The 12,511-nt window shown below is 44.5% G+C and overlaps 1 protein-coding gene across 1 annotated transcript in view; it reads left to right on the top strand.

Annotated features, from left to right (window-relative positions):
* LOC139264356 (N-acetyllactosaminide beta-1,6-N-acetylglucosaminyl-transferase-like) overlaps positions 1 to 10,556 on the top strand; it is a 90,717-nt gene extending 80,161 nt beyond the window's left edge. The window contains exon 3 of the mRNA XM_070880662.1: positions 10,463 to 10,556. Within this exon, the coding sequence (XP_070736763.1) occupies positions 10,463 to 10,470 (8 nt within the window). The 3' untranslated portion in view covers positions 10,471 to 10,556. The remainder of the gene's footprint in view (positions 1 to 10,462) is intronic.
* Positions 10,557 to 12,511: the final 1,955 nt, after the last annotated feature.

Raw genomic sequence — 12,511 nt, 5'->3', positions numbered from 1 at the left:
TTCCTGCATCTAACCTGTCTGAACCCATCAGAATTTTAAACATTTCTATGAGGTCCCCTCTCATTCTTCTGAACTCAGTCCCACCATCCCGGGAATCAGTCTGGTGAACCTTCGCTGCACTCCCTCAATAGCAAGAATGTCCTTCCTCAGGTTAGGAGACCAAAACTGTACACAATACTCCAGGTGTGGCCTTATCAAGGCCCTGTACAACTGTAGCAACACCTCCCTGCCCCTGTACTCAAATCCCCTCGCTATGAAGGCCAACATGCCATTTGCTTTCTTAACCGCCTGCTGTACCTGCATGCCAACCTTCAATGACTGATGTACCATGACACCCAGGTCTCGTTGCACCTCCCCTTTTCCTAATTTGTCACCATTCAGATAATAGTCTGTCTCTCTGTTTTTACCACCAAAGTGGATAACCTCACATTTATCCACATTATACTTCATCTGCCATGCATTTGCCCACTCACCTAACCTATCCAAGTCGCTCTGCAGCCTCATAGCATCCTCCTCGCAGCTCACACTGCCACCCAACTTAGTGTCATCCACAAATTTGGAGATACTACATTTAATCCCCTCATCTAAATCATTAATGTACAGTGTAAACAGCTGGGGCCCCAGCACAGAACCTTGCGGTACCCCACTAGTCACTGCCTGCCATTCTGAAAAGTACCCATTTACTCCTACTCTTTGCTTCCTGTCTGACAACCATTTCTCAATCCATGTCAGCACACTACCCCCAATCCCATGTGCTTTAACTTTGCACATTAATCTCTTGTGTGGGACCTTGTCAAAAGCCTTCTGAAAGTCCAAATATACCACATCAACTGGTTCTCCCTTGTCCACTCTACTGGAAACATCCTCAAAAAATTCCAGAAGATTTGGCAAGCATGATTTCCCTTTCACAAATCCATGCTGACTTGGACCTATCATGTCACCTCTTTCCAAATGCACTGCTATGACATCCTTAATAATTGATTCCATCATTTTACCCACTACCGATGTCAGGCTGACCGGTCTATAATTCCCTGTTTTCTCTCTCCCTCCTTTTTTAAAAAGTGGGGTTACATTGGCTACCCTCCACTCTATAGAAACTGATCCAGAGTCAATGGAATGTTGGAAAATGACTGTCAATGCATCCGCTATTTCCAAGGCCACCTCCTTAAGTACTCTGGGATGCAGTCCATCAGGCCCTGGGGATTTATCGGCCTTCAATCCCATCAATTTCCCCAACACAATTTCCCGACTAATAAGGATTTCCCTCAGTTCCTCCTCCTTACTCGACCCTCTGACCCCTTTTATATCCGGAAAGTTGTTTGTGTCCTCCTTCGTGAATACTGAACCAAAGTACTTGTTCAATTGGTCCACCATTTCTTTGTTCCCCGTTATGACTTCCCCTGATTCTGACTGCAGGGGACCTACGTCTGTCTTTACTAACCTTTTTCTCTTTACATATCTATAGAAACTTTTGCAATCCGCCTTAATGTTCCCTGCAAGCTGCTTCTAGTACTCCATTTTCCCTGCCCTAATCAAACCCTTTGTCCTCCTCTGCTGAGTTCTAAATTTCTCCCAGTCCCCGGGTTCGCTGCTATTTTTGGCCAATTTTGTATGCCACTTCCTTGGCTTTAATACTATCCCTGATTTCCCTTGATAGCCACGGTTGAGCCACCTTCCCAAAAAGGTGTTTCCGCCCAAAAAACGTGGGCAGGCGGTAATATTTTTTCCCGGTGTTAAGCACATGGGGAAAGCAATGCTCGGCGATAAGTTTCTGAAAAATGCCCGTCAGTTTCTATTTTGTGCCAAAATGGGCAATATACGGACGTTATACGTCATTTCAGCGGTAAAATGGGTGTTAAGTGGACGTTAATCATGCAAAAAAAGTGGAGGTTCTCGCACAAAGTGTTGAAAATAAAGGTTTCAATGTTTGACACCAATTAACAGATTTTTTACATGAACATTGCATAAAACACTCAAGTGCCTAACCTTGTGTGTTGTTAGTTGGTATGATTGCACTAAGATGAGGGTGAGTGTGAAGGGTGGCTAGTGAGATGGCGATGTGATAATATAGACAGAGAGGGATGGGTGGAGGTGCAAGGTAAGTTGGTGTAAGGATGTGCAGGAGTAGGGAAGGGAAGGCAGAGTAATGGGGATGTGATGATAGGCATAGCATGATGAGGTCGAGTGTGGTTTTGTACTAACATTTCATGATCTACTGAGGCCATTGAAATGTTTGCGGCATTGCACCTAGGTTCCCCTGACCACATCTCTGCTTGTGCCCTCCTCTGCAATGTGCAACCAGGCTGCATTGATCTCCTGGGGAGGTCTCTTCCGCCAATGGGAATGGAAGAGGACCTTCTTGCGTGCTGTGATTCTCTCCATAAGCATATGGAGGGGGTCATAAGAACATAAGAACATAAGAATTAGGAACAGGAGTAGGCCATCTAGCCCCTCGAGCCTGCCCCGCCATTCAATAAGATCATGGCTGATCTGGTCATGGACTCAGCTCCACTTACCCGCCCTCTCCCCGTAACCCTTAATTTCCTTATTGGTTAAAAATCTATCTATCTTTGACTTGAAAACATTCAATGAGCTAGCCTCAACTGCTTCCTTGGGCAGAGAATTCCACAGATTCACAACCCTCTGGGAGAAGAAATTTCTTCTCAACTCGGTTTTAAATTGGCTCCTCCGTATTTTGAGGCTGTGCCCCCTAGTTCTAGTCTCCCCCACCAGTGGAAACAACCTCTCTGCCTCTATCTTGTCTATCCCTTTCATGATTTTAAATGTTTCTATAAGATCACCCCTCATCCTTCTGAACTCCAAGGAGTAAAGACCCAGTCTACTCAATCTATCATCATAAGGTAACCCCCTCATTTCTTGAATCAGCCTAGTGAATCGTCTCTGTACCCCTTCCAAAGCTAGTATATACTTCCTTAAGTAAGGTGACCAAAACTGCATGCAGTACTCCAGGTGCGGCCTTACCAATACCTTATACAGTTGCAGCAAGACCTCCCTGCTTTTGTACTCCATCCCTTTCGCAATGAAGGCCAATATTCCATTTGCCTTCCTGATTACCTGCTGCACCTGCAAACTAACCTTTTGGGATTCATGCACAAGGACCCCCAGGTGCCTTTGACCACAGCATGTTGTAATTTCTCCCCATTCAAATAATATTCCCTTTTACTGTTTTTTTTTCCCAAGGTGGATGACCTCACACTTTCCGACATTGTATTCCATCTGCCAAACCTTAGCCCATTCGCTTAACCTATCCAAATCTCCTTGCAGTCTCTCTGAGTCCTCTACACAACCCGCTTTCCTACTAATCTTAGTGTCATCTGCAAATTTTGTTGCACTACACTCTGTCCCCTCTTCTAGGTCATCTATGTATATTGTAAACAGTTGTGGTTCCAGCACTGATCCCTGTGGCACACCACTAACCACTGATTTCCAACCGGAAAAGGACCCATTTATCCCGACTCTCTGCTTTCTGTTCGCCAGCCAATTCTCTATCCATGCTAATACATTTCCTCTAACTCCGCGTACCTTTATCTTCTGTAGTAACCTTTTGTGTGGCACCTTATCGAATGCCTTTTGGAAATCTAAATACACCACATCCATCGGTACACCTCTATCCACCATGCTCGTTATATCCTCAAAGAATTCCAGTAAGTTAGTTAAACATGATTTCCCTTTCATGAATCCATGCTGCGTCTGCTTGATTGCACTATTCCTATCCAGATGTCCCGCTATTTCTTCCTTAATGATAGTTTCAAGCATTTTCCCCACTACAGATGTTAAACTAACCGGCCTATAGTTACCTGCCTTTTGCCTGCCCCCTTTTTTAAACAGAGGCATTACATTAGCTGCTCTCCAATCCGCTGGTACCTCCCCAGAGTCCAGAGAATTTTGGTAGATTTTAACGAATGCATCTGCTATAACTTCAGCCATCTCTTTTAATACCCTGGGATGTATTTCATCAGGACCAGGGAACTTGTCTACCTTCAGGCCCATTAGCCTGTCCAGCACTACTCCCCTAGTGATAGTGATTGTCTCAAGGTCCTCCCTTCCCACATTCCTGTGGCCTGCAAATTTTGGCATTGTTTTTGTGTCTTCCACTGTGAAGACGGAAGCAAAATAATTGTTTAAGGTCTCAGCCATTTCCACATTTCCCATTATTAAATCTCCCTTCTCATCTTCTAAGGGACCAACATTTACTTTAGTCACTCTCTTCCGTTTTATATATCGGTAAAAGCTTTTACTATCTGTTTTTATGTTTTGCGCCAGTTTACTTTCGTAATCTATCTTTCCTTTCTTTATTGCTTTCTTAGTCATTCTTTGCTGTCGTTTAAAATTTTCCCAATCTTCTAGTTTCCCACCTTATACGCATTGGTTTTTAATTTGATACTCTCCTTTATTTCCTTGGTTATCCACGGCTGGTTATCACTTCTCTTGCCGCCCTTCTTTTTCACTGGAATATATTTTTTTTGCGCACTATGAAAGAACTCCTTAAAAGTCCTCCACTGTTCCTCAATTGTGCCACCGTTTAGTCCTTGTTTCCAGTCTACTTTAGCCAACTCTGCCCTCATCCCACTGTAGTCCCCTTTGTTTAAGCATAGTACCCTCGTTTCTGATACAACTTCCTCATCCTCAATCTGTATTACAAATTCAACCATATTGTGATCACTCATTCCGAGAGGATCTTTTACGAGGAGATCGTTTATTTTTCCTGTCTCATTACACAGGACCAGATCCAAGATGACTTGCTCCCTTGTAGGCTCTGTTACATACTGTTCTAAGAAACAGTCCCATATGCATTCTATGAATTCCTCCTCCAGGCTACCCCCTGCGATTTGATTTGACCAGTCGATATGTAGGTTAAAATCCCCCATGACTACTGCCGTTCCTTTTTCACATGCCTCCATTATTCCCTTGATTATTGCCCGCCCCACCATGAAGTTATTATTTGGGGGCCTATAAACTACGCCGACCAGTGACTTTTTCCTCTTACTATCTCTAATCTCCACCCACAATGATTCAACATTTTGTTTATTGGAGCCAATATCATCCCTCACAACTGCCCTAATATCATCCTTTATTAACAGAGCTACCCCACCTCCTTTCCCTTCTTGCCTATCTTTCTGAATCATCAGATACCCCTGTATGTTTAATTCCCAGTCTTGGCCACCTTGTAACCATGTTTCTGTAATGGCCACCAAATCATACCCATTTGTAATGATTTGTGCCGTCAATTCATTTACTTTATTTCGAATGCTGCGTGCATTTAGGTAGAGTGTTTTCATCCTCGTTTTTAAACCATGATTTTTAGTTTTTACTCCTCCTGCAGCCCTTTTATATTCAGTGGCCCTTTTTGTTTCTTGCCTTTGGTTTCTCTGTCCTCCATTTTTACTCATCTCTTTTCTGTTTTTTGTTTTTGTCTCCTTTTTGTTTCCCTCTGTCTCCCTGTATTGGTTCCCATCCCCCTGCCATATTAGTTTAACTCCTCACCAACAGCACTAGCAAACACTCCCCCTAGGACATTGGTTCTGGTCCTGCCCAAGTGCAGACCATCCAGTTTGTACTGGTCCCACCTCCCCCAGAACCTGTTCCAATGCCCCACGAATTTGAATCCCTCCCTGCTGCACCACTGCTTAAGCCACGTATTCATCTGTGTTATCCTGCGATTCCTACTCTGACTAGCACGTGGCACTGGTAGCAATCCCGAGATTATTACTTTTGAGGTCCAACTTTTTAATTTAACTCCTAGCTCCTTAAATTCGTCTCGTAGGACCTTATCCCTTTTTTTACCTATGTCGTTGGTACCAATGTGCACCACGACAACTGGCTGTTCTCCCTCCCTTTTTAGAATGTCCTGCACTCGCTCGGAGACATCCTTGACCCTTGCACCAGGGAGGCAACATACCATCCTGGAGTCTCGATTGCAGCCGCAGAAACGCCTATCTATTCCCCTCACCATTGAATCCCCTATCACTATCGCGCTCCCACTCTTTTTTATGCCCTCCTGTGCAACAGAGCCAGCCACGGTGCCATGAACTTGGCTGCTGCTGCTCTCCCCTGATGAGTCATCTCCCTCAACAGCACTCAAAGCAGTGTATCTGTTTTGCAGGGGGATGACCAGGTGGGACCCTTGCACTACTTTCTTTGTACTACTCTTCCTGATGGTCTTCCATTCCCTAGCTGGCTGTGGATCCTTCTCATGCGGTAAGACCAACTCACTAAACGTGCCACTTATGTCATTCTCAGCATCGTGGATGCTCCAGAGTGAATCCACCCTCAGTTCCAATTCCGCAACGCGGTCCATCAGGAGATGGAGGTGGATACACTTCTCACACACGTAGTCCTCAGGGACACCGGAAGCGTCCCTGAGTTCCCACATGGCACAGGAGGAGCATATCACGTGACCGAGCTCTCCTGCCATGCCTTAACCATTAGATACCCTTAAATTGGTAATAACAATGTTACAGTTCGCTTACTGATATAAAAATAAAAAGAAAAGCTACTCACCAATCACCAGCCAATCACTTACCCCATTGGCTGTGATGTCACCTTTTGATTCCTTTCTACTTCTATTTTGCTTTCTCTCCCGCTGTAGCTGCACCGGTACGCCTTTTATAGAACCCTCCCGCCTCTCACCATATGCCGCTGGCTCTCGATCTCTCGCTGGGCCTTTTATAGGCCGCTCCCGCCTCTCGCCAACTGCCGCTGGCTCTCGATCTCCCGCTGGGCCTTTATAGGCCGCTCCCGCCTCTCGCCAACTGCCGCTGGCTCTCGATCTCCCGCTGGGCCTTTATAGGCCCCTCCCGCCTCTCACCATCTGCCGCTGGCTCTCGATCTCTCGCTGGGCCTTTTATAGGCCGCTCCCGCCTCTCGCCAACTGCCGCTGGCTCTCGATCTCCCGCTGGGCCTTTTATAGGCCGCTCCCGCCTCTCACCAACTGCCGCTGGCTCTCGATCTCCCACTGGGCCTTTTATAGGCCGCTCCCGCCTCTCACCAACTGCCGCTGGCTCTCGATCTCCCGCTGGGCCTTTTATAGGCCGCTCCCGCCTCTCACCAACTGCCGCTGTGTATCTCCAACATTTTTTGTTTTTATTCAAAAACTCTACATTTTAGTAGGGACAATTTTGGCAGAGGAGAATGAGGCTTTGTATGGTCCAGACAGATCTGGTGATGGATGACTAAACAAGTTGTACACCAGATACGTGAAAGAGCGGTTGAGCAGATTGACAGCTGCGTAAGTATTGTGGTGAATGGAGGGCCAAAGACCATTGGGAGAGCCTGGGTGCAGCCCTGTCTGTTTGTGCAGTCATTGTCAGTGTTTACAGCACCTCAATGCTGTTGAATACTGACAGCACAAATGCAAAATAAATTTGGATATGGTTCCTTTAAGGAAAGAAGCCCCATCAAGGGAAATTCATTTTTCAGAGCAGACTGGAGCCAGCATCGGGGCCGTGTCCTGCCACAGACGTTGCCCGCCGTGGACCCGCCAAATTTAATAAAATCCAGGCCGTTGAGTATATTCAAAGCTGAGATAGATTTTTTGACTCTAGGGAAATCAAAGGATATGGGAATCGGGCAGCAAAGTGAAATTGAGGTCGAAGATCAGCCATGATCTTATTGAATTCTAATTCTTATGTTCTTAAGCAATGTCTGTCTAATCTCGTTGAATTTTTTGAGGAGGTCACTATTATGCTGTATAAGGGAATGTCTGTGGATGTTATTTTCTGGACTTCCAGAAGGCATTTGATAAGGTTCCACATAAGAGATTATTAGCAAAAATTATAGCACGTCCAACTAGAGGCAACCTTGAAACATGGGTTGAAAATTGGTTGGGAGGTAGGAGACAGAGAATAGGGATAAAGGGTACATACTCTGATTGGTGGGCTGTGACAAGTGTTCCTCAAGGATTTGTTCCTCAAGGGCCTGAGCTTTTCATGATCATCAATTATTAAGATGAAAGAATAGAAAGTTGTACATTTAAATTTGCTGATGACACTAAGTTTGGACGCACAGTAAATAGTGCAGATAGGTGCAGGAAGTTACAAGGGTCATAGACAGATTAAGTGAGTGGGCAAAACTGTGGCAGCTAGATATCAACGTGGGAAAATGAGGACATCCACTTTAGACCTAAGAAAGATAGATCGGAGTATTTTCTAAATGATGAGAAGCTAGGAACTGTGGAGGAGCAAAGAGATTTTGGTCTCCATGTGCACAAATCACTAAAAGCTAATGGACTGGTACAAAAAGTGATCAAATAGACTATTGAATGGAGGCCTTTATCTCAATGGGGCTGGAATACAAAGGGGAGGAAGTTATGTTTCAGTTGTACAGACCCCATCTGGAGTAACTGCGATCAGTTCGAAGCACCACATCTGAAGAAGGAGATATTAGCCTTGGAAGAGGTGCAATGCAGATTCACCAGAATATTACCTGGGCTAAAAGGGTTAAATTATGAGAACAAGTTGCGTGACCTTGTCTTTTATTTACATTTACCTAATTGTTTCCTTATCTGCAAATATTGTTTGCATTGATTTATTGAATAGATGTCACCGATCTGGTTGCTAGGTTTTAGTTTTGGGCTCCATGAGCATGTGTGACTCATGCATTTTATATGAAATCCTGAAAGATTACGCACAGAAAACAGAAACCAGAAAGTCTGGTTGGTTTATCCAAAGAAAGAGTTATGTGCCCAAAGTCTGTGAGCCAGCTTGCTGAATAGGTTATGCTAATTCCGTGTGGGTCAATTCCAATTCATGTATTAGTATTGCACTGCTTAATAATAGTCTTTCTGCTTCTATGTATTATTTATAAATAAAATCTAGTTTAGGGATGTAAAAGTGTGTCATTTTTCACCATTGGAAACAATCGGTAAATATGGTGGGCATCTCACATAACCTGTTCAGTAAGCAGTTTGTCATTTTTGGGATTGATTGCTAGATCTCGTCCATAGCAATCAAAAACAACAAACAGTAATAGTGCAGGTTTTATTTGACAAAAGATTTGGCTTGTTAACCTGAGAACGAGAGGCCGTAAGGAAACAATTACATTTTTTCTGTTAATTGAAATCTTCTCCGTAATCTTGTTTTCAATGTTGGGAGGTTTCTAGCATAATGTTGTCACATGATGCGCCATCAGTCTGAACGACTCCGAAGAATAGCTACACGCCTCGGCAATGGAGGTGTAAAGAACTTCAACAGCCTTCATGAAATTAATGACCTTGTAGTGGCACAAGAAATGAAGGAAACATTTTTCCTAAAACCAGAGGAAATAAATGTAACTCTAGCAGGGAATCATTCCCAAAGAAAATCTATACCCTGTTATTGACAACATCTTCCCAAATAGCCTAAATGTATAAGTGAGGTTGTATTCAATAATGTTTCCATTAAGTGAGATCTCTGGAGTAGATGTCATGTCGAATGATAAAAGCTCAGAAACAAATTAAGCTCTGTAGTAGATTTGGTACTCTGGTATCTGAACCAAGCAGGTCCACAAGTACTGCAGTTTATTGTTAATGATTAACCAGCCAGTCAGGCTTAGCAATGCAACCCGGATGGGTAGGTCTGCCACTCGGACCTGGGATTCTTCCCACCTGATTCCAGATAATGCAGCAAACCAATGATCATATGGGTAGCAATTCCTCGGTGGACATACAGTAAGAAATAACTTTAACAAGTTGCAGTTTTAGGTAATTAACCTCCTGCACACTTGCCTTGGCTCACCAACTCCATATTGAGCAACCAGAAACCCTGCAAGTAAGTGTAGATTTCTCAGCAGCTTGATTTGGAGATTCTTAAACAAAATGATGAAGCTCCTTGTGTTGGACACCTGGCTGACCAAAAATAAAATACTTCTATAAATATAGTGAGGACAAGCTATATCAAATGCATACAATGCAATGACAATACATAACAATGCTGACTCTTGTTTTGTTTATATAAAAATATTATTGTATGTAATGTGTCCTATTGATCCAGTTGAAACAAAAGGACTCTTCTCCTGAAGCCAAAAGACGGTCTTACCCTAATATGTCACCTTCTTGTGGAAGTAATCTTTGTTGCCTACAACTGCTTCCTCCACCAGGCTTGTTGCCTTTCTTAAGCCCTTTCTTAAGCCCGCTTGGAATGGAGAATTTCTGGTCTATACATTTATAACACTGTATTGTTATGGGGTTAATCACATACTGTTAATTATGATATTTAGTCATTCACAGTGTGTCTCTGCTCCATGCTTTGTGGATTGTTGTTGCTATATAGAGAGAGAGAGAGAGAAAGCGACCTTGGGACGCACACCAGCTTGTTATGAGACGGTCCGCGGCTCGAGATCTCATGCTTTGTGGACAAGCACCTGGGGCCTTACAGATTAGGAGTTGGCCATAAGCCACATGCACCCATGTTTTGTTCAATAGTATGTTTATTTGATAGTATAACGGTACATCACTGTCCCGTAGCTCTTTGAACTTCACCTTGGACCATGATTCGCGAGCGGTGCCGTGACCCCTAATGCTCCAGACCAGCCATCGTTGTGAAGTTCCCGACGGGCTGAAGGCCGTGAGCTTTGTTGCATCTTATCCTACTTCTCTTTTCTTCGTAAACTGTATTATTAATGTTTTTTTCTCTCAGTAAACGGTATTTTATTCTTTACTTCATTTGTCGTGTCTCTTATTTAACATTCATCCAGATCCCGAACCTGGGTCTATTATTATCGATCCAAAACAAACACTCTGGCCAGTATGGCTCTGGGAGGACAAGTTTCTAAAGTTATGAAATAAAAGTATTGAATCCTGGGCTAAAAATATGTTATAGTCCGGTTTGTGACCATGACACCGACTGGGCGCTAACTTTAGCGCCGGTCGATGTTTACCGCCTCCAACCGGGATATTCCTTTTTAGTGCCATGAGAGGGGTGGAGTGCTAAGGGAAGTGTTCCACAATCCTCTTAGGGTGCTAAAGGCCCATTGTGGGTGTTGTAGGAGTAGGCACCTTTAGAATATACCAGAACACTAGGCATTAGGCACCTGCTAGATATATCTAAACGCATATAAGCTTAAAGTGGCCACACATAAAATGGCTGCCCAGGCATGATGGGAAATCAGGTAGTCAAGCTGTGAACTGTTGAATGTTCAATGACCGGGCAATAACCCTGTGAGGCCCACTATAGGAATGCCTTGGATGCAGGAAGAAAGAGATAAGAGGAAAACCATCCCCTGTGAACAAGGCCATAAACCAATTAATTCCCCAGGAAGAAAGGTAAGAGGGAAACCATCTCCTGTAAACAAGGTTATAAACCAATTATTTCTCCCAGATGAAAGAACTAGGGAGAGAACCTATCTCCTATAGTAAAGTCATCAATCAGCCCAAGCTGACAATAACCGAACATATGGTTCCCGAGACACTAGGGGAATTCTATTGGGTTAAAAGAACCTATATATAATCTATAATCTTTGTGATTGGCTTGTGTCCAGCCGTGATGGGCTGTGTAGCTGTAGTAAACTGTTTGTAACTGTTGTGAAACATATAAAGGTGCATGTAACCCTTTGTTCTGTGGAGAGAAACCTGGATACGGTCCTGAGTTTTCCTCCCTGCTGAGCGTAATAAAGGCCGCCAGGCGTTGGAACCGACTCTGAGTGTTGAGTGATTCTTCTGAGAAAACACTAACCCTAACAGTGGGGCAGTAGCGCTACTCACCTTGAGGTGCGAGGATACCAGCATCCTAGCGCCTAAAGAGGAAGTGAAGTCGACCATCTGAAACCTGCAAAAAAATGGAATGGAGGCTAGCAACACACTTCCACGTCCCCTTCATTCCATCAACTTCTCAGCGCAAAGCTGAAATAAGGCATAGCACCAACTCTGCCACATTGCAATAATAAATGTATCCAAATTCAGTAAGCACATATATACAACAACAATATTAACTAATCACCCTTGTGCAAACCGTTACTCCCCCTCATTACAGTGCCTTTTACTAATCTACTGCTCCTATGTAGTGTCTCCCCAGAGGTTGCTGCAGGGCTGGTGGAAGGCTGCTGAGTGTCGGTGCCAGAGACTACAGATTGCCTTGCAGGATGCCCTCGACCAGCTCTGGGCCTGGAACGCCCGGCTGTTCTCTGCACCACCTCAGGATGGGTGGCAGCAGTGTGAGTTGGCTGGATGACAGTCAACGACTAGTGCAATGGTGGAGTGGCAGTAGTGGGCTCAGGAATGCTGTCATCCTGAGATAGGACAGTAGGTTCCTGCTCCACTGACCCACTGCCACTCCCCCGGGGCAGCACCTCAGCATCCCTGCCAATCTGCTGGAGCACAGATTGGTGGCTTGCTGCGACACCGTGAGATCCCCGCTGGACTGTGGTGGACCCAGCGACGATGGCAGCAGTTCGAGCTTGTGTGGCATCCAGCTGAGACTGCATGAGAGCAGTCTGAGATTCGATGCCGCCAACCATTGTCTGCATTACAGCAGTAAGACGTTGAGTTGTTTCCGCCTGCGTTGCAATGAAAGCTGCC

The sequence above is a fragment of the Pristiophorus japonicus genome, chromosome 5 (assembly GCF_044704955.1).
Source record: "Pristiophorus japonicus isolate sPriJap1 chromosome 5, sPriJap1.hap1, whole genome shotgun sequence".
Classification (NCBI taxonomy): domain Eukaryota; kingdom Metazoa; phylum Chordata; class Chondrichthyes; family Pristiophoridae; genus Pristiophorus; species Pristiophorus japonicus.
This window is presented reverse-complemented; position numbering and strand designations above follow the sequence as displayed.